This window comes from Gadus chalcogrammus, chromosome 8 (genome assembly GCF_026213295.1).
Source record: "Gadus chalcogrammus isolate NIFS_2021 chromosome 8, NIFS_Gcha_1.0, whole genome shotgun sequence".
NCBI classification, from domain to species: domain Eukaryota; kingdom Metazoa; phylum Chordata; class Actinopteri; order Gadiformes; family Gadidae; genus Gadus; species Gadus chalcogrammus.
Genome location: NC_079419.1, coordinates 20547289 through 20566537, shown reverse-complemented (window position 1 = coordinate 20566537; position 19249 = coordinate 20547289). Strand labels below are relative to the sequence as shown.

Below are 19249 nucleotides of genomic sequence, written 5' to 3'. Positions count from 1 at the left end.
TTAAAAGCGTTTATGTAAAATAAATTAGCGAGAAATGTGCATTCTACTTTCATAATGTTCGCTCTGTGAATGTGAAGGATGTTTGGTTTGATAGTTATGACGAAGAGGGAACGCTCCATTCACTTGCATGGACAGCGTCTCTGGTTGCTAAGCAACCTCAACGTCTCTGCTGATCTCTGCTGATCAATACTAAGAATGCTGGAAACACACCAGACACACCATGTTAAGTTATTTAACCCGATTATTGTTATTTATATCCGAGATTATTTAATCTAACCCGATCTAAGCTCTATCATGCACCCAAACACGGCGGCGTTTGGGTTTCCTACCTCGGACTCCTAAATCCAGCGCAGCCACAGGCGCGTTATGCGCGTTTTTTAACCCGAAAAACGCGTGCAGTGTGGCCTTAGCTTAGCCCTTTCCTCTTCCTCTCAGCTCAACAGAGTTCAAGGCCCCTGCTTACTGAATACACACTAACATACACGCACACGGCTCATGTGTTTACCATGGCGGCCCACACTGATGAGCAACAGGGGGTTTCAAACTCTTCACCACGAGCAAATGTCCTGTGGTCTGGTCTACACATTGACATCAGCCCTACTAATAGAAACCTGCCCAGCAGCAGCTGGGGAGAGAGGCTGCACTAGAGGCTGCACTAGAAGAGAGAGGCTGCACTAGAGGCTTCACTAGAGGCTGACCTAGAGGCTTCACTAGAGGCTGACCGAGAGAGGCTGTACTAGAGGCTGCACTAGAGGCTGCACTAGAGGCTGACCTAGAGGCTTCACTAGAGGCTGACCTAGAGAGGCTGCACTAGAGGCTGCACCAGAGGCTGCACTAGAGGCTGACCTAGAGGCTGCACTAGAGGCTTCACTAGAGGCTTCACTAGAGGCTGACCTAGAGGCTTCACTATAGACTGCACTAGAGAGGCTGCACTCTTTACCCTTCCTCTTTCTACCTCTCTTACTTTCTTTCTTATTCTCTCTCTCTCTCTCTCTCTCTCTCTCTCTCTCTCTCTCTCTCTCTCTCTCTCTCTCTCTCTCTCTCTCTCTCTCTCTCTCTCTCTCTCTCTCTCTCTCTCACTCCAGGCACCAGGCAGGCAGACAAAGGGTAGCGAGGAGGCGGGGGGTTGAGGAGGGAGCCAGGGGCCAGGGAGTGGAGGGCCACTTCCAGAAAAACAAACGGTTTGCATCCGTGTAATGAAAACAAATGTCACCCTGGAGTCTTTCCTCCATGCTTGCTTTGGTTGGCACAACGATTATCAGATGTGACGCTGTAGCCGCAAATGACAGAGAGAGAGAGAGAGAGAGAGCGAGAGAGAGAGAGAGAGAGAGAGAGAGAGAGAGAGAGAGAGAGAGAGAGAGAGAGAGAGAGAGAGAGAGAGAGAGAGAGAGAGAGAGAGAAAGAGAGAGAGAGAGAGAGAGAGAGAGAGAGAGAGAGAGAGAGAGAGAGAGGGAGACCAGCTTAGAGGGGGCATTCCAGGATAGTTTAGTGGAATCGTCCTGGAAAGGTTCTACGTTGTTGAGGTCAGGGTTCAACAGGGACAGGCCCAGACAGGTGGGCGAGACGATGAGAGAGGCGACTGCCTTTCAGCAGATACAAAATAATGACTGTGGAAAATGGGAGATAAGACAGTTATGTCGGTCTGAGGTCAATTCTTTTGTGATTTTGTGATGCATTTGTGTGTGTGTTTCTCTGGCATGTCCAAAGTGAAATACCGGATTTGGACAATAACAGGATGTATCCCCCCCGATGTACAAATCACCATCAAGACTTACCCTGCTACCCACAATCACAAGTACACTCTCCAGATATCATTCAGTTAGAAAATATATCCATAGAATGACTAAAGGCCTCGTCAGACATGTTCTGGCACCACACGGCAGCCCTGCTGTGTGGTGTGTTGAAGAGGACTCTCTAAACACAAAGACCCTGATAAAAGTGTCCTCTGAGATACAGACAGTAGCCATATTAAACCAAAGAGGACTTCCCAGAGGATCTCATCATGTGTTGAATGCATCAGTGCTGCTTTTCAAAGACCCAGCCCTTGTAAAGCTGATAGTGCATGGTTACTGAGGGCGAGTGTGAAGACCTGACAGAGGACAGGCCCACCACGGGGACAGAGCATTGAGACAGAGCATATTAAAGCATTCTGTTACTCTTATTCGGTAGAAAATAGGAGAGAGCGATCATTAATATATAAAAAAGAAACATGCCATCTATGTACTCATAGAGAGGTGACACACACACACACACACACACACACACACACACACACACACACACACACACACACACACACACACACACACACACACACACACACACACACACACACACACACACACACACACACACACACACACGCACACACACGCACACACGTGGGGGTGGCATTCGGGCCTCCTGAAAAAACCAACCAGCAGTTGGTCTATCCACATACTGTACCCATGAAATCTTTAAAGAAGACGTTATAATGCCGCATCAAAATATGCTCCCCATATTCTTACAGTGAATTTGGAGTGAGTAGTGGTGTAAAAAAAAAAAGGTGATTCTGTAGTGGGAGCATCGTTTGTTAGAGGCAATTGGTCTACAGATTAAATACGCTACCAAACACGTAAAGTGGCATGTGTTGATAGGGTAGCATGGCTCGATAGAGTCTATCGAGCCGCACTACGGTAGGAACACCTGACCAGGGAACAGACTTTGGCAGAACACAGGCCAACCATGAACGAGGCAGTAAGGCAGAGTGATGAAGGGCTCTGTGTGATTCCTAAATGGTTGTGACCACACAGGGTGGATGAATGGACAAACAGAAAACAAAACATGCACAAATGTCCATGCAATGTTTAAAACGGTCGAACAGGCTTTCATGCCACGGCGCTCAGTCCGTAGCGATGTCCGTAGCTACACCCTGATGGTCGCCCAATCCCACATACCCGGCACCTCAATTAGAATATTGTGGAAAATGTACTTAATTTCAATAATTCAATACAAAAAGTGAAATTCATATATTAAACAACAAAAGTAAAATATTTGAAGCCCTTAATTTATGTTAATATATTGAGGCCCTGAATTTTGGGGTTTTCATGAGCTGTAGCAATTATCATCAAGATGAATACAATTAAAGGCTTGAAATAGTTCACTGTTGATGGAATGAATCAATATAATAAATGGGTTTCACTTATCAAATATAATTATTGAAATAAATTAATTATTCCACAATATTCTAATTCATTGAAATGCACCTGTACAGTACAGGTGATAGATAGCCGCAGAGGGGCGCTGTTGTACCGTGTCCTGTAATGTTACGCAGCTCGCCGCAGCGGGGCGCTGTTGCAGAATGTCCTCTTATGTTCCGCAGCTCGCCACACGGGGACGCTGTTTCACCGTGTCCTTTGGTGTTCCGCAGGGGGGCGCTGTTGCGCCGTGTCGTCTTTCGTCTATGAACTCAGCAGCAGAAGAGAATATCTGCTCCAGCTGATTCGGTCGCCATCTTTTCAGCGACGTAAACAACACAGATGCCTCCCGCTGTGTTGTTCTGTCGCTTGCAGTACGTGGACGTGATTGAACCGTCGTAGGAGTATTCGAGACGAGACGTTGTGTGATCGGAACACGCCAGTCCCTACAACGGTGTCCTGAGCTCCACGGCTGACAGGTACGACAACCTGTCTGTGAGGACGTCAGCTGACGGCTGGTTTGTTGTCGGCCATATCATGGTGCCATGACAACGCCGCGTCGCCCCCCGCTGGGGTTTAAATGACCGGGCTGCAGTCACGCAGTCGGGTGTATTTTTGTCATTTGATTTTAAAGCAATTGTCCGTTTTCAGTCGTTTACCCTCGCTGGAGGTAGCGTCAACGCGACGCAAAGGCACCCAGGCCATTTAAACATGGCCATTTAAACCAGTCCAGTTAAACCAGGCCGTTTAAACCAGGTCGTTTAAACCAGGCCAAACCAATGGTCTGAGATATCCTTACGATCACCTGCCTAATGCCTATGATCTCTTTCCCCAACGCTAAGCAGTCACTGTGTGGTCGTTAGACGGGGGTCCTCCGTGGGTCTCTCAGCTGTTCTTGTGTGTTCGTTACAGAGACGGGGGTCCTCCGTGGGTCTCTCAGCTGTTCTTGTGTGTTCGTTACAGAGATGGAGGTCCTTCGTGGGTCTCTCAGCGGTAGGGGTGGGCAGGTCTAAAGGGGTCCCAGAGGAGGGGGCATTGCTGTGTGACAGCAGTGGCCCCCGGAGAGATGGACCAGGAGTACGAACGACGGCTGCTGAAGCAGATCAACCACCAGAACCTCCCGCAGGACACACAACCGGCCCAGGTGAGGCTCACGGGCAAACACCATGCTACACTATACCTGTGTCAGTTTGAGTCTAAACTTCACTAAGCCTGTACATGTATTGTGGCGGCAGAAGCTCAGGTGGTAGAGCGGGTTGGCTGGTAACCGGAAGGTTGCTGGTTAGATCCCCGGCTCCTCCCAGCTGAGTCGAGGCGACCCTGAGCAAGACACCTCACCCTCACTGCTCCTGACGAGCTGGCTGTTAGTGATGGATTTCATGATTATTTTCCATGATTCAGTTCAAGTCGGTCAGTTCGCCAACAAGAGTCGTTCAGAATCGTTCGTTTGTTCGTTCATTCGTTCAGTTGCGTTTCCGGTAGCGGTGAATTGAATCATGGAATGCACGGTTCTCAGCCGAGTCAGTCAGACTCAGCTCCTCCCTTGTTCTCATTCTCAAACGATCGTGGAAGTCGGTCATCAATAAACACAACATTACCTCTTTAACCAAACGCAGCGGGAATCGGGGGTGTAGTTGGATGTTTAGCATATCAGCAAGATAATAATTGATTTAGCAATGATGGTGGGGTTCCCGGGTCGCATGCGTGAGAGCAAACAATGACAGTACGAGACAGATTGACAAGATATTCAAATATTTCATTAATCTTGTGTCGCATGACACAGAAAATACGAAGATAGCATGCATTTATCATTTCACTGATATTGAATCGCATTATCATACGCTCGCTCACTAAGCCTCTTCACCACTCATAGTCAGTGAACGAACAGGGAGAAAGCGACTCAGCGACTAGTGGGTCTGGGAGGAGTCGAGTCTGAGAACAAACGAGACGAACAGGAGTAAAGATTTGTTCATTCAAACTGATTTGGTCGCCAACATCAGCACTAGCTGTTGCCTTGCATCGCTGAAACCATCGTCGGTGTGTGAGTGATAAATATGTGAATGTTAGGCAATATCAGATAATAATAATCAGATCGTCTTCATTTGCGCGCATGCATGCAAGAGACTTCAGAACATCCGCCGGAACTAGTCAGAAACACGTCAAGTTCCAACCACAACGTGAAGTCGGACACAGGTGCACATCTCGTGGTTTGAACAAGCATAGTTTGGGAGAGGGCATGCCCCTTTGAAAGGAGATATGTAATTTCTCACGCTGGTACTTCCAGGTGATAATTCCAACCGACTAGGTCAACGTTTTAATCTGTTGAGGGGAGTAACTGTCTTATGTCCGCATTTATTTGAGACCATATGCACAGAAGTGCAGACGGAGGGAACTCTCGTGAGTTTTTAAATACATGTGACATGTCGCGTAGGGAAGTTATCACCAGCATTTCTGACATTTTGATCCCAGAATGCATTATGTTATGCGACGCAACGCATCGCATGCTTGATCTCGCCAACTTAGAAAGTTGATGTGATACACCTCTATTAGAAACTAGCCGATAAAAAGTTGATGTGATACACCTCTATTGGAAACTCGCCGATAGAAAGTTGATGTGATACACCTCTATTAGAAACTCGATGATAGAAAGTTGATCTGATACCCACATATTCGAAACTCGCCGATAGAAAGTATGCTGTGCTTTAACTGCAGAGGACTAGAGATGACTAACGGTGGTTTCTGTCCTGGCGGTCAGTGTGTGGGGGCAGCCTGCAGCCCGCTCAGCGTCAGGTCGGGGGACCGCTACATCCCCACCCGTGCTGGGAGCAACTGGAGTATCAACTTCCACTACGCCAACGTAAGCATGTACACATCTCTCTCCTCGGCACTTATGTGGTTGTAGTGATTCTAATCATGTTATCTTCCTCAGGAGAACTGTCACTCCCCCAGTCAGAACCACAAGGCCAAGGACGCCAGCACAGAGTCAGGCAAAGGTCAGAGGTCACCGTTTAGTGTCTTATTTTGTAGCTATTAGATAAGGCAAAAAATATGAATAACGATTTTCTAGCTTAGAATTGATGTCACGATTCTCTGCTACGATTATTTTCTCAGAAAATGTGATTTTTATTGAACCATGACAATGGCAGTACCAAACGTAGTTTTTTGGCATCTCTAGGACGTTGTGTTTCATAGGGCCCTTTTTAACGGATTAAAGTGCAGGATCAAAAACGGTATGATTTATTTTGTAAATATAGCTTCACATTGGCTTTAATTGTTGGCTTTTTATAACTACTGAACAAACTCCACGCACCTGTAAATGAAGGCTTCAAAAATAATAAAAAAAAAAAGAATAATATCAAAAGTAATTTACAACTCAAATCCACACAGGGGTTAATCAAGATCGCTATTTTATAATAATGTATCGTGCAGGTATAGGCCAGATGTACTTTATTAAACTTAGATGGTATTTAGGTGCTACCTTGCTGTGTTATGTTTCATGGTATTTTCTTAATACTGTATTATTCGATATTGGTTCAAAATATGGGCCTTGATGTGGCCTAGTATCAGCCATATTGTGCAGCCGTCCATTCAACTCCTCCTCCTCCTCCTCCTCCTCCTCCCTCTCCTCCTCCCTCTTCCCCCCTCTCCTCCTCCTCCTCCTCCTCCTCCTCCTCCTCCTCCTCCCTCTCCTCCTCCTCCTACTCCTCCTCCTCCTCCTCCTCCTCCTCCTCCTCCTCCTCCTCCTCCTCCTCCTCCTCCTCCTCCTCCTCCTCCTCCTCAGACACGGTGGCCTATGCTGCCCTGCTGAGGAATGAGCTGCTGGGTGCGGGGATGGAGGCGATGGTGGAGCCCCACGCCGACGACCGGCGGCAGGCCGTCCTGACCCCGAGCGCACGCAGCCTGTTCAGGGTAGGAGAGGCAGAGGGCGCCCCTCATCCCAGCTCACCGTGGATCCACACAGACCGTATTACTATGATGCTAGGAGAGTTCTGGTAGAATCGGGCTTCACTCCGTGTGATCAGTAAAGCCTTGTTAGTTTAGCCTGCATAATATACAGCGAATGTTGTCCTATGAATCATGGTTACACACGGAGAATTTTAAAATGTGATTTGAAAACAGGTTTCCCCTTTGTCACTTCAGTGAATTTATTTGAAAACAAATCTAAATAAGGGCTTCAATTGTTGAATTAAACTGGTGCTGTGGTTAGTTGATTGTGTTTCTTGTTGTTCCTCCAGTACACGGTCCACACCAAGAAAGTGCCTTTTGACAGCGACAATGACGTCTCCCCCTACTCCCTCTCCCCGCTCAGCAACAAGAGGTGAACACCCTCTCACTCTCTCTCACGCTAAGCCCCTTCTGGGATGGGAGCCCAGGGTCCACAGTCTCATCTGTAGCCATCCTTAACCCCTACCTGCTCCTCAATGACATGGATCTGACAGGGTTTACATTGCAAGGTTTATTCTGTTGCTAGTGTTATTTTTCTATCTTGAGCCGAGCATTTGCCACAAAAAATATGATAATCCTTTGACGGGAAGAAAATCCTAAAGTACTGTATGAGAAGACTAGGCCAACACCTCCTCCCCCTCCACCCCCTCCTCCACCATCCTCTACCTCCACCACCCTCCTGACGTGTCCTCCTGGTTCCCCCTCCTCCTCCGCCTTCGCCTCCTCCACCCTGATGTCTTCTCCTGGTTCCCCCTCCACCGCCTTCTCCTCCACCTCCTCCTCCCCCTTCTCCTCCTCCTCATCCCCCTTCTCCTCCACCTCCTCCTTCCCCTTCTCCTCCTCCTCCTCCCCCTTCTCCTCCACCTCCTCCTCCCCCTTCTCCTCCTCCTCCTCCTCCACCTCCTCCTCCCCTTTCTCCTCATCCCCCTTCTCCTCCACCTCCTCCTCCCCCTTCTCCTCCTCCTCCTCCCCCTTCTCCTCCACCTCCTCCTCCCCCTTCTCCTCCTCCCCCTTCTCCTCCTCCCCCTTCTCCTCCTCCTCCCTGACGTTCCCTCCTGGTTCCCCCTCCTCCTCCACCTCCTCCTCCACCTCCTCCTCCTCCCTGACGTTCCCTCCTGGTTCCCCCTCCTCCTCCACCTCCCTGACGTTCCCTCCTGGTTCCCCCTCCTCCTCCACCTCCTCCTCCTCCCTGACGTTCCCTCCTGGTTCCCCCTCCTCTTCCTCCTCCCTGACATTCCCTCCTGGTTCCCCCTCCTCCTCCTCCTCCACCTCTTCCACCACCTCCTCCTCCACCCTGACGATCCCTCCCGGTTCCCCCTCCTCCTCCACCTCTTCCTCCACCTCCTCCTCCACCATGACGTTCCCTCCTGGTTCCCCCTCCTCCTCCACCTCTTCCTCCACCTCCTCCTCCACCCTGACGGTCCCTCCTGGTTCTCCCCACCAGCCACAAGCTCCTGCGCTCCCCACGTAAGCCGGCCCGTAAGATCTCCAAGATCCCCTTCAAGGTGCTGGACGCCCCCGAGCTGCAGGACGACTTCTACCTGAACCTGGTCGACTGGTCGGCGGGCAACCTACTGAGCGTGGGCCTGGGGGCCTGTGTGTACCTGTGGAGCGCCTGCACCAGCCAGGTGAGCTCCACCCCCTCCTGCACCACGTACACCAAGGGCTCACCACCTTTAGGTTACAAGGACCGCCATGATGGGAATGTTAGTGTGTTAATGTTTGATAAGCCCTAACATTGTGAATGTTAGCGTGTTAATGTTTGATAAGCCCTAACATTGTCAATGTTAGTGTGTTAATGTTTGATAAGCCCTAACGTTGTGAATGTTAGCGTGTTAATGTTTGATAAGCCCTAACATCATGAATGTTAGCTTGTTAATGTTTGATAAGCCCTAACATTGTGAATGTTGGTGTGTTGATGATGGTCAGGTGACCAGACTCTGTGACCTCTCTGTGGACGGGGACTCAGTGACGTCTGTCTGCTGGAACGAGAGGGTGAGCTGACGGACAGGGAGAGTGGAGCTGTGAGTGAGTGAGAGAGAGAGGACCTGTGAGGGAGGCGAGTGAGTGCGAGAGAGAGGACCTGAAAGAGAGCATGTGTGAGTGAGTGAGTGAGTGAGAGAGAGAGGACCTGAATGAGAGCATGGGCGAGTGAGTGAGAGAGGGAGGACCTGAAAGAGAGCGAGTAAGTGAGTGAGTGAGTGAAGGTGCGACTGAGAAAGAAGAGAGTGTAAGAAAAAATATTTATGATTGCCTCCGCTGTTCCACGTGTGCATGTGTGCATGTGTGTGCGTGCGTGTGCGTGCGTGTGCGTGTGTGTGTGTGTGTGTGTGTGTGTGTGTGTGTGTGTGTGTGGTGCTTGCAGGGGAGCTTGGTTGCCGTGGGAACACACAAGGGCTACGTCCAGATCTGGGACGCCGCCGGCGGGAGGAAGCTGAGCAGCCTAGAGGGGCACTCCGCACGCGTAGGTCAGTGACGGCCAGACCAGTTAGCACCAGTTGATACCAGTGAGACCCAGGGGGAGACGGATGGTTGACCACTACGGCTCTGACCCCCCCCTCCCCCCACCGGTCCAGGAGCGTTGGCGTGGAACGGCGAGCAGCTGTCGTCGGGCAGCAGGGACCGGGTGATCCTGCAGCGGGACGTGCGGAGCCCCCCAGGGGCCGAGCGGAGGCTGCAGGGCCACCGCCAGGAGGTCTGCGGGCTGAAGTGGTCCCCGGACCACCAGCACCTGGCCTCAGGGGGCAACGACAACAAGGTGGGGGCAGAGAGGAGAACTAGTGGGTTGAAGGGGTGATATCACGCTACTTCTACTTCTACCTTTGCTTTAGACCGTTATGCGACGTACGTATACATGTTTCCGTCTGCTTAGCTAGAAAGATCCAAGTCTGAGCGAGGGGGGGGTATTCGGCCCACGATAACGCCCCTCAATAAGTGCGTGAAACAGCTTGTTTGCGCTCAAGCCTTGCCTCTGTATTAGTGTGTTTTCAGACTGTGTAGTGGGCGGGGCTGAAGTGCAGAAGTCCCGCCTCCCGGCTACCCGCAATGTTTGCAACTTCTCGGGGGTGTGAATTTACAGACGCACGCGCAAAGCGTTCGACCAATCGCAACTGAGTGGGCGTGTTAACCAATCACAGCAGACAGGCTACTGCCGATTTTGAAAGACGTTGAAATTGGTTTTGCAGAGATGAACAGTGTGAAAATAACAAGGGTTATTTTAAACATACAGGAATGTAACCTCCTTCTAGTAGTACCCCCAAATGCAGTTATTAACACTAAAAATGAACCCAGCTAGAAAGAGGTTCTGGGTTCGATCCCTCAAACATTCGACGAGGCATCCAAGCACGACATAAAATGATTTTGGATCGCACAATCCACTTGATCACGCACTTACGGCTTGCGACCAACAGATTAAAAACCACAGTCCTAAAGAACTAAATAGCATTAACAAACAGTATCATTGCTCATCATTATCAGATATTGGAAAGATGTGCAATATGTGACTCGATGTGTCTGTCTTTAAATGTGTCTGTTCTCGCATTGAGCTCCACTTTGGAAATGAGCGGTCACCACTAGAGGGCGTACCTCTGAGGTGTTCGGTGATTCCTGACGATGAGGTGAAGCAGGCGTGGTAAAGTGCTCCGCCGTCTCCCCTCCAGCTGCTGGTGTGGAACAGCTCCAGCCTGCTGCCCATGCAGCAGTACAGCGACCACCTGGCAGCGGTGAAGGCCATCGCCTGGTCCCCGCACCAGCACGGCCTGCTGGCCTCGGGCGGGGGCACGGCCGACCGCTGCCTGCGCTTCTGGAACACGCTCACGGGCCAGCCGCTGCAGAGCACCGACACGGGCTCCCAGGTCTGCAACCTGGCCTGGTCCAAGCACGCCAACGAGCTGGTGAGGACACACACACACCGACGCACACACACACAGGCTAGGAGGGGTTGACTCCCAGCCAAAAGGTAGGGGGTTCAATGTCCCGTGTAGGCATCAAACACCTCTGTGTTTGCCCCCAGGTCAGCACACATGGCTACTCTCAGAACCAGATCCTGGTGTGGAAGTACCCCTCACTGACCCAAGTGGCCAAGCTCACAGGACACTCCTACAGAGTGCTGTACCTGGTGAGTTTCACTGGGACCGCCTACAATCCAAATCAAATGATGTTTTCCAAAAAATTGGAAAAGACAGATTGATGGATTTTCCATTCTATCTGTGCAGTGTTTGTCACATTCTGCAGATTTGATAATCATGATTCATCAAATTACCCCCCCCCCCCCCCCCCCCCCCCAGGCTGTGTCCCCAGACGGGGAGGCCATCGTCACCGGAGCCGGAGACGAGACGCTGCGATTCTGGAACGTCTTCAGTAAAACACGCTGCACCAAGGTACAGCACATGTTTAGTCTACTGTTAAACACCAAGGTACAACACATGTTTAGTCTACTGTTAAACACCAAGGTACAGCACATGTTTAGTCTACTGTTAAACACCAAGGTACAGCACATGTTTAGTCTACTGTTAAACACCAAGGTACAGCACATGTTTAGTCTATAGTAAAACATAATGCACCAAGATACAGGACATACAGGCAGTTCTAGCAAACAACTCATTCACTTTCCTTTATTTGCATGCCGGAAAGTATTATATTATGTATATTCAGTATTATATTTTTGAATATCATTTTATGTTATATTTGTTTATCCTATATTGAGTATATAAGTATTATATGTGTTATTTTGTCATACAAGTATTCTATTAATGTATATAATTTTTTTATATAAGTTTTATATTTATCTTTATCCTTTAATTATACAATTATTATATATGTCTATTATTTGGTTATATAAGTATCATATTTATGTATATTATTTGGTTGTATAAGTATTATATTTATATTATATATTATTTGTTTTTCAGGAGTCCAAGTCGGTGCTGAACCTGTTCACCAGAATACGATAGTCCCATGGTGGGGCCAGGACCTTCTCAGTAGGAGACACAGACCCCAGACACACACAGACCACCATTCTACTGCACTACTAGAGCCCTTCTGTGTCCCAAGGAAACCTTCTCCATGCACCTGACCTCACTTCCACAAGACTTTTATTTTGAAAGAACCCTGGAGGCTCCACCACTTCAGCCACGTCCGCCTCTCAGAAGACCTTCCTGCTCTGTTGTGGTCGTGATGGAAAAACTCTTTCTTTTTTTTATAATTTCATCAGTTAGTTGTCATGTCTAAGAGAGCTGCATCATGAAAATGAAATCATGAATCTGGAAATCATGATTTGACATCATGTCATTAAGTCTCGAAAAGACATGTAATGTTTTTAACACTGTGCTTCTGATCATGTTTTCTGGTATGTTCTGTGGCACGTCAATCAACACAACCACAATGAATAAACATCTGCACCATGCACAGCTGCACACACGGCTGCAAACACTGAGCTCTTTTGTGTCTGTGTCTGTGACTTAAAAGCATTGTCTGTAAGAATCCATCTCCACGGGGATAGACAAGAACGATCGTAACCTAATATTATCCAAAATCAAACTAATGAAACACTTATGAAAGAACATTTTTAGTTGTTATTTTCTGTCCCTTCCTTCCCTTTTTCCAGTAAATCAGTCCTGGTTGAAATATAACAGAACCACCAGCGCCCAGGCTGTGCTACGCAACGCAGGCTGGGAATGACTCATTTATAAACTTAAATTATAACCTGGTCATATATATTGGCAATTTCAAGAAATGTATGTCTGTGAAATTCCTACACATAGTCCATTTCAACCAACATACTTATACATAAACATGTGCATCCTCTTCATTTGATATGGCTCAATATTCAGTCTTTATTAATGCAACACTTGTTCAGTCACAGCATGCTGCATCAACATCCTGTGATGCTAGGTAGAATCTCCTCTCCTCCTGTTGTACACAGTTCAGGGACAGATGCCAGTACTCAAATAGCATTCCTCTTTGGCTTTGTCAGTCAATATTAAACATATATATTTTTTAAACCCTGTGGTTTAGCTAGAGACTGCTGAATTTAAAATTGTTCAGGTTAGCTTGGAATCGCTAGCTACTACTTTTAAAACTAAAATATCTTATAGTTTTTTAAATATCTAACTTTTATTTTATAATTGGGAGGACGGCAAAGCACTTTTTGACAAAAATGGACAAGGGGCGAGGGCTGGGAGGGGAGGGTTAGTTAGTTTTACATGATGTCAGACTTTTTTACAAAGTCATTCAAACCATATATTGGTAATAACTATATGTTTATATTAATTTATGAAAAAATCTAAAAACAGTTAAACAAAAAAAACAACCCAGTAGTTGGGTTGAGAGGACAGAGAAGACCCCGTAGCACAAGCTCCTCAAAACAAGCTCTTTCATGAATAGTTCAGTAAATGGACTGCATTTCTATAGTGCTTTTCTAACCAGTGGCTACTCAAAGCGCTTTATAATATTGCCTGACATTCACCGATGCATGCACCACGCAGGGCGACAGCCAGCTCGTCGGGAGGAGTCAGGTAGAGGCGTCTTGCTCAGGGACACCTCGACACGCGACACTAGTTATCTTCTGGTTACCAGCCAACCCATTCTACCTCCTCAGCCACATGCCGCCCTATATTCACACGTTCAGAAACTCTTCAGTATATTGACCCACCCTGTTATTCCTTCATCCTCCCCACAACTCCAGAGACGTTTGTCTTCTACCGGAGCTCTGGCAAACCTTTGTGAATACATCCTTGATTAAATAGTTCTCAGGAGCATCATGACCTTTCTGTCTTCGCCAGGAAACTGCTCTTGTAGAAGACGCCCTTTTCTTCACAGGTTGACGGCCATCTTGAAGCTCTCTGACGATGACTCCATGAAGATCCAAACGGTCTTAATATCTCAAAATGAGCACAGTGTTTTACCCTTGGAGAAAAAGGCTTCCAGGAGGAGTCCAGTACTGGGAAGAGAGTGCAGAGGAAGGGTTGAGGTGATCAGGGGGTGGAGGAGTTCACTACTGGGTGGAGTATCCAACACCCTGCTGTCCACGGCACAGCAGGGAGAACTCCTTCACCACATCCTTCACCTGGCGCCTGTTGGTCTGCTCTCTGGAGGACCGACAGAACATCACAATAACATGAGCCAGGTCAGTTGGGCTGCTCCCTGGAGGACAGACGGACATAACATCACAATAACATGAGCCAGGTCAGTTGGGCTGCTCCCTGGAGGACAGACGGACATAACATCACAATAACATGAGCCAGGTCAGTTGGGCTGCTCCCTGGAGGACAGACGGACATAACATCACAATAACATGAGCCAGGTCAGTTGGGCTGCTCCCTGGAGGACAGACGGACATAACATCACAATAACATGAGCCAGGTCAGTTGGGCTGCTCCCTGGAGGACAGACGGACATAACATCACAATAACATGAGCCAGGTCAGTTGGGCTGCTCCCTGGAGGACAGACGGACATAACATCACAATAACATGAGCCAGGTCAGTTGGGCTGCTCCCTGGAGGACAGACGGACAGAACATCACAATAACATGAACCAGGTCAGTTGTGCTGCTCCCTGGAGGACAGACAATCACTTGTTTCGGGTCCCTTGCTTGTTTTAGGACTTCAAAAATAGAATGACCAGACCTTCTGTAGGTCTACTGTAACGGAGGAACAACCAGACGAGGCCTGAGAGCCCAATCAAACAGTGAGAAGCAGCAGAGCCCAGAGAGCGACGGTGGTGGGGAACACGTACCTGAGCAGCCGCTGGCGGAAGGCGTCCTTCTGCTGGACGGAGACAAGGGTGGAGGGGAAGGTGGGGTCCTGAAGGGTCTCCTCCAGCCACCGGGCCAGCAGGCCCACACAGTTCCTGTTCATGCTGAACAACACCTCGGAGAAGTGGTCCCCCAGGCTCCGGGGGGCCTCGCCTCCCACCGCCTGCAGGGGAGCAGGGGCCATCCAGAGAGAAGATCAGGGGACTTAACCCTAACTTAAGGACATGCTCAACCTTAACGAGAACGATGCATTCAGTATGCTAAAAGTGGAAAATTATGTTATCACTTTTCTAGATAATTATACTCCTAAAGGTACTTTAACGAGACAGTTACTCTTTATCAATACAATTATCCATCTCAGTTAGGCTATTGTTTTGAGATCATTGTATATTTCTAGGGGCTTTACAGTGTCATAGATTTGTTAAGTGTAAAGTTCAATTAAATCTTAATTAAATGTAAGTTCTATAGGACACCTTTTAACGAGACAGAACTTTTGAAAATGCCTAAACCTTGATGTCGTGAACCCAGACTGTGTTCTGGGCCTTCCCCCGGGGGGGCGCTAGTTCACCTGCAGTAGGGTCTGCACCAGCAACCTTCCCTCGCTCAGCACCACCGCGCCAACGGCTGGGAGGTCTTTAAACCGCGGGAACAACTCCGTCTGGGGGACATAAAACACATCCTACATATAAACAACACATCCTGCATATAAACAACATATACTACAGCCTATGGTGTCACATATTAATTCACAAAGACATAATGTTCATATACAACAGCATATTATTGATGATGTACAATGTCTTTTCAGCACAGTCTTGTACTTCGTAGACAGTAATAATCTACATTTCACTCTTCAACATGCTCTGACTTACAAAGAACAAACTGGCCGATCGCACAGTGCCTGCTTCAGGACATTTAAGAAACATCACTCCTGAACAAGAGACAATAACACATTTGTTAGGATGGATTGAACGGCAGAAAGTCAACACAGTATTCGTTGCTATTGACCAATGGCAACTTCTTCAACTTATTGAGAAAATCTTCTTCAGAGCTTGAATAGCTATGGTAAAAATATCGATTCATGTGTTCAACTGTGTCCTTGAAATGTGTAACAGAAGGGACAAATAGCTCTATGTTGAAACACTCACCGCAGCAGAACAGTGAGCTAACATCCAGATGTTCAGAGAGGTAAAAATCAGGCTTCCTTTTGAAAATCTAAAAAAGGAGTAAAGTAAATCAAGGTTTTGTTTGTAAAACCATTAGAGACTCGCAGTCCGTTAATACAACTCAGTTAAAAGTAGACGCGGAGAAACACCTGGGCGTGCAGCTGCATGAATGAGTCCGCAATATCGGGGTGGTCTCTTGGGCCTGAAGCAGGACATGAATGATCAAAGATCAATAAAGGCAGAATGGAATAGAACATGTTATAATCACAGATAGTATCTGTCCCCATCTTTTATTACCTTGCTGGAAAATGGCGAGCGTAGCGGATGTCAACACTTTGACGAGGTCCTGGACGGGGCTGAAGAACTCCCTTTCTGCAGCGAATATGTGAACCATCTAGAATAAAACACACCCATCAAGTATTTAATGTATGGAGAACTAGTTCAGACAGGATACCAAAGGCCATGGCCCAATCACGAACCCCTGTGTTTTCAAGAAGAACTGGCCTACCTGGCGCGTGAGGTCCAGAGCTGAGGATTGTGGGTAGGTACAGTAAATCTGGCCCAGCATGGCGCTGAGCTGAGGCACCATGGGGCCGAAACCATGAAGCAACGTTCGCACAGACTTCTCAAACACCCCGCACGCGGCCTGGAGGGACAGAAGTAGGGCACATACCCTTTACTATTTCAGCAACAACAACCTAACTTGTTGTTAGCAACCAGATTAACTTGTAGCTGTCTCTGGTCTCATATACATAAATAAACATTGACAGACACATACCTGTACACATACACACATACCTCCACCACCTCAGAGTCGTTGAGCCATTTACTGAGGATGTTCTGGATCAGCGTGAGCACCTGCTGTAACACGACCACCACCTGGATCCAGAACACACACACACCATCTAGCTTGTGGGTTTTGTGCTGATAAGACATGACACGACATACATCTGATGGAAGTCTGATGTTTTGTGGCTGTGGATACGGACGTGGATTTGGCTTAAAATTAAATGAAGCCATTATACAATCTTGCAATTTGAAATAATATCAAGCTAAGTTTTTCTTTTGTTTTTTCTTTGCAATTGGAATATGTGGTTAAAAAAGGAAAAAGATCAAACTCAAGGCCTTTGTAGTCAGTTTGGCCAAAGCTTTGGTCTGGTCGCAGCAGATGAGTTGAGGTTGTGCTCACCGGGTTGTGGGGGGCCTGGGGGGGTGTGGGGGGTGCAGGGACAGCTGTCTCCAGGCTCGGTGCATGTCTGTTGATGTCTAGCGTGGTGAAGAGACTCGACAACAACCCCAGAATGTGTATGATGGACGGCTTGCTGGATGGACAGGGCTGCACAGAGAGAGAGATAGAGAGAGAGAGTTTGTCAACCGCAGTATTCATTGTCATGTTCAATAAGACTAAACCTTTCAGTTATGCTGATAAATAAAGAGACTCGGCACACACCATTGAGTCATACTTCCCTGATCGCCAAATTGGTGTCAGAACTTGTGATCACCAGAATCCCAGAAGGGAAGAGGACATTATCAGGGGGATACGAGAACGAGCTCAGACAGATTGAAGATTTCATTTGGCGCATTCGGGGAGATCCTTCTACCCTTCGACAGAAGAATCGCAGGGTCCCGGTGGTTCAGCCCACCTGATCTACGGTGCGGTTACTGGCAGGTGAGGCTGGCACCAGAAGCCAGACCCAGAACAGATGTCACCATCGGCCAAGGCGTTGGTTGTTTCGCATGATGGCCTCTGCAATGTCCCCATCACATTTGAGATGATGATGGAAAGGATGCTTGCTCACAGCCTAAACCCCAAGAAAACCTCCTCCAGCGCAAGTCTGAGTTCTCGGGCCATTGAGTCAACGCAGAGGGGGTGGATACTGATCCTGCCAAGGTGGAAGTGGTAAGGAAATGGCCAGTTGGCAGCTGCTCTAGCTCTCCCCTGGTAATACCGACGTTTCGTCCAGGACATTGCCTCCATCGCCAGCCCTCCTACAACACCTCTCTGACAAGGGCTGGAGGTTCAAATGGGAAGACAACTGTATAGCCGCCTTGGCCCAGCTCCGTGCCACCCAGACCACCGCATCCATCTTGGCCCTTAGCCCCTTATCCTTGGTGTCGTTTCATCGGGGACACTGATGGCAGTAATGTGGGAGTTGGGGGTAGTCCTCCGTCCCTCTGGGGGACGGAGGCGAGGGAGTAGTGGCCTATTACAGTCATGTGTTGAGCCGTTCTGAGCATACTACTGTCAACGTGAGCTTCTGGCAGTGGTGGTGGCTCTCCATCACTTTCGTCCCTGCCACTCAGTCCTTACTCCTGTGCACATATCACGCTTCCCTGACCTGGCTACTCAGCATCAAGGAGCCCGAGGCCCCTGATGTCCCAGCGAGGGCTGCAGACACTCAGCGAGACGGAACGACTCCCCAAGTGGCCACAATGCGACAGGTCGAGCCAGAGTGACAGACTGGTCGAAAACATGGCCGAATCACATGTACCCGTCACCTGTGCAAGAAAGTACTGGGTGTACACCGGCCACTCTCATGTTTGGGAAAAGCTGCAGACCAATGTAGACTTACCTCCTGGCACACCCTCAGGCACAGATCTTCCCACGATACCTGGCTTTAAGTACCTGCGGGACATCCAACAAAGTCTGGTGGAGGCACACCACTTCTGCCGGCAGCACCAGGAACAGCAAAACGGGCCGATGACACACATTGTCCCTTCACTGCTGGAGAGGAGCTGTGGATCTATAACCCAACCGGGAAGAAGGGTATCTCCCCAGAACTCCTAGCCTGTGGGTCGAGCACTGTGAGGGGTTGGAGCAGCTTCCAGATGTTCTGTACCAAGTGAAGATGTGTGTCAGGGGGCTGGTTGTGGTTCTGCATCGGGACCGCTTAGCACCTTACCGCCTCTTGAAAGCCCTGCAGACCAGCCCAGCTAACCGTGCTCAGTTCCTCCAACAAGAGTGCTGGTCCAAACGGACATGGCGAACCAGGGCCTGTCACCAAGTGTGTTTGCAGGCTTCAGGGATGGCTTCCCTTTGATTGTCGGCTGAGGACAGGTGACATGCTGGTGGGAGTATAGCGACGGGGTTTCAAAGTTTATGCTCATGTTTCCCAGGATGCATTATGTGCAAAGCTGTTTTATAATGTTTTTGTGTTTTGTAAAAGTTAGGTATGATGCTTCAGTGTTGTTAGATATCGGTTATTA

At 48.5% G+C, this 19249-nt stretch overlaps 2 protein-coding genes across 3 annotated transcripts in view; one reads left to right on the top strand and one right to left on the bottom strand.

Moving 5' to 3' along the window:
* Window positions 1–3445: 3445 nt before the first annotated feature.
* On the top strand, window positions 3446–12730 carry fzr1b (fizzy/cell division cycle 20 related 1b). The gene is made up of 14 exons (XM_056597731.1): window positions 3446–3655; window positions 4140–4320; window positions 5932–6033; window positions 6106–6169; window positions 6958–7085; window positions 7412–7494; window positions 8566–8749; window positions 9051–9116; window positions 9487–9589; window positions 9698–9879; window positions 10781–11014; window positions 11134–11238; window positions 11408–11500; window positions 12032–12730. The coding sequence occupies exons 2-14, from the start codon at window positions 4243–4245 to the stop codon at window positions 12071–12073; spliced, it is 1464 nt and encodes a 487-aa protein (XP_056453706.1). The 5' UTR covers window positions 3446–3655; window positions 4140–4242; the 3' UTR covers window positions 12074–12730.
* Window positions 12430–19249, bottom strand: part of LOC130388283 (importin-13-like) — a 19591-nt gene continuing 12771 nt past the window's right edge. For both annotated transcript variants that reach the window (XM_056597721.1, XM_056597722.1), the window contains exons 13-22: window positions 17232–17378; window positions 16841–16921; window positions 16551–16688; window positions 16340–16436; window positions 16192–16244; window positions 16025–16091; window positions 15749–15807; window positions 15445–15534; window positions 14858–15039; window positions 12430–14209 (exon numbers count right to left, since the gene is read on the bottom strand). In XM_056597721.1, coding sequence (XP_056453696.1) covers window positions 14116–14209; window positions 14858–15039; window positions 15445–15534; window positions 15749–15807; window positions 16025–16091; window positions 16192–16244; window positions 16340–16436; window positions 16551–16688; window positions 16841–16921; window positions 17232–17378 — 1008 coding nt within the window. In that variant the 3' untranslated portion in view covers window positions 12430–14115. The remainder of the gene's footprint in view (window positions 14210–14857; window positions 15040–15444; window positions 15535–15748; window positions 15808–16024; window positions 16092–16191; window positions 16245–16339; window positions 16437–16550; window positions 16689–16840; window positions 16922–17231; window positions 17379–19249) is intronic.